Source organism: Branchiostoma belcheri, unplaced genomic scaffold (assembly GCF_001625305.1).
Source record: "Branchiostoma belcheri isolate BF01 breed outbred unplaced genomic scaffold, Haploidv18h27 scaffold223, whole genome shotgun sequence".
NCBI classification, from domain to species: domain Eukaryota; kingdom Metazoa; phylum Chordata; class Leptocardii; order Amphioxiformes; family Branchiostomatidae; genus Branchiostoma; species Branchiostoma belcheri.
This window is the reverse complement of record NW_017803747.1, coordinates 1-2,017: the sequence shown is the minus strand read 5'-3', so window position 1 is coordinate 2,017 and position 2,017 is coordinate 1. Positions and strand designations below refer to the sequence as shown.

General features: G+C 40.2%; 1 protein-coding gene across 1 annotated transcript; it reads right to left on the bottom strand.

Annotated features, from left to right (window-relative positions):
* Positions 1–216: 216 nt before the first annotated feature.
* On the bottom strand, positions 217–1,457 carry LOC109470399 (lysosome-associated membrane glycoprotein 3-like; the record flags this gene model as incomplete). The annotated part of the gene is made up of 2 exons (XM_019769338.1): positions 217–849; positions 1,152–1,457. Coding segments are annotated over 2 exons (491 nt in total), but the record flags the coding sequence as incomplete, so codon positions are not given.
* Between the last annotated feature and the right edge of the window lie 560 nt (positions 1,458–2,017).

The window sequence follows — 2,017 nt, the reverse complement described above, 5'->3', positions numbered from 1 at the left end:
TGTGGTGTTTATCTTGTATTCGTGCATTACTTACATTTAATAAACGGGAATAATGTTCTAACTTGATATATAAGTGATGATAATACACAACGTGTACAATAACAACTCCGTTGAAAATAGAATAAGTAACAAGACGGTTCTTTCAAAAGAATTACGGAATGGAAGCTATTTTATGTGATGTTTATCTTGTATTCGTGCATTACTTACATTTCATAAACGGGAATAATGTTCCAACTTGAGATATAAGTGATGATAACGCACAACTTAGTGACATACGTAATAACTACATCCACTTTGTAAAAATACAGATTGAGAGAACAGAGGTCTGCTCTGGACAATACCATATGAACTAAAAAGGCCAATGTTTAGTCGTGAGCGAATACAGCATATCTCACTCCATCTCCCTCTCACATTTCAAACTGGACTCACGGTTCCATATCAGTCTTATGTATGAATAGACCAAAATTACATGTACAAACAAATTATAATATTATATCACCACACTTCTAAATGTTATTTGACCCTATTAGGTAGCTATCTGTCTGACAATGAAGTGACACAAAAGTAATGTCCCTCCTATAACATTTGCCTTGTGAGTAAAGTTGCCAAAATTAAAATATTCTGCTTGCTTTGTCCACGTTCTCAAACGTTTTACCACATTCTTCTAATGTGTGAATTCTTCGTCCCGTGGATCTTGAGCCACTTGCTGTCTTCTTTGACGTCTGTTGCCCCAGTAGTACAGCAACGCGCCCCCCATTCCCATGATGGCTGCAGCACAGAAGACACAGACCAGGGCGATGTTGAGCGACTTGTTGTACCACGTACCGATAGACTTAGCAGTCTCCCCTCCTGCAAAACAAAGATATAGTTTGTACTTCTGATAATTGTTACCTCCATGAAAAACGGAGGTATTGTTTTTGGTGTGTCTGTGCGTCTGTCTGTGTGTGTGTGTTTTCTGCACATTTGCAGTCAGCATTGATAGATTTAGCAGTCTCCCTTCCTGCAAAAGAATGATACAGTTTGTACTTATGACAATTGTTGGATAGAAATCTATGTACAATGTATCAACATGAAGTTGTATGTAAGAAGGCGCAAACTTGTAGTTATACAACTAATGAATTGATCAAATGATAATATTGTGTCATCTATACCTGCTAGGCTTGTCGTCTGGTTAGTGGTGTGCTGAGAAACAACAGTTGTTCCTGGAAGAGTTGACCGTTGGATGGTCTGGTCAGTGGTTTGCTGAGAAGCAACGGTTGTTCCTGGAAGAGTTGGCCAATGTGCTGTCTGGCGAGTGCTTTGCTGAGAACCAGTTGTTCCTGGAAGAGTTGGCCGTTGTGTTGTCTGACTGCTACTGTGCTGAGAAACAGTTGTTCCTGGGAGGGTTGACTCATTTTGTTCTGTAGTGTACAGAGGACCAGCTGTCGTGGGTATCTCAGTAGTTTGCTGTGTTGCATCTGAAATTTCAAAAGACGACTCGTCATTCGAAGATCAAGCCTCTTTTTACGTCTTGACCTGAAGGTAGACAAATTTCGTCGGCCGATGACTTTCCTTCTGTGTGAAAGGGTATTACGAATATGTCTTGACCAAAGGGGATGTGGCTACAGCATCGGTGTATTGACGGGTAGATTAGAAGGATGTCGCATACCTAAATAATCTCCAAGCAGATCTTTGCATGGCAAAAGACAGTATCAAGTTGTACAGGAAGTATCCATTGACCAAAGAGGGTCCATTGAGTGGCGTAAGTTTGTGTATGCTTTCAGTTGACAAGTCATGTGCCCAGTCTACCGCGGAATAGGAGTATGCCATTTGCACATATAATTTCTGATAAGTACTGTAAGTTTCTTTCGATTCGCGGGGCCTAAAATTCGCGGTTTCAGGACAATCCGCGGTATTTTTAGATTTGCGATTTCCCCTTGGCTATTCAAAGAACAACTTGTATTATAAAAGTGCATATTTAAACATAAGAAATGTTCGTGGCCCGGCATTTATCTCCTAAAATGATTTTGTAATAGGG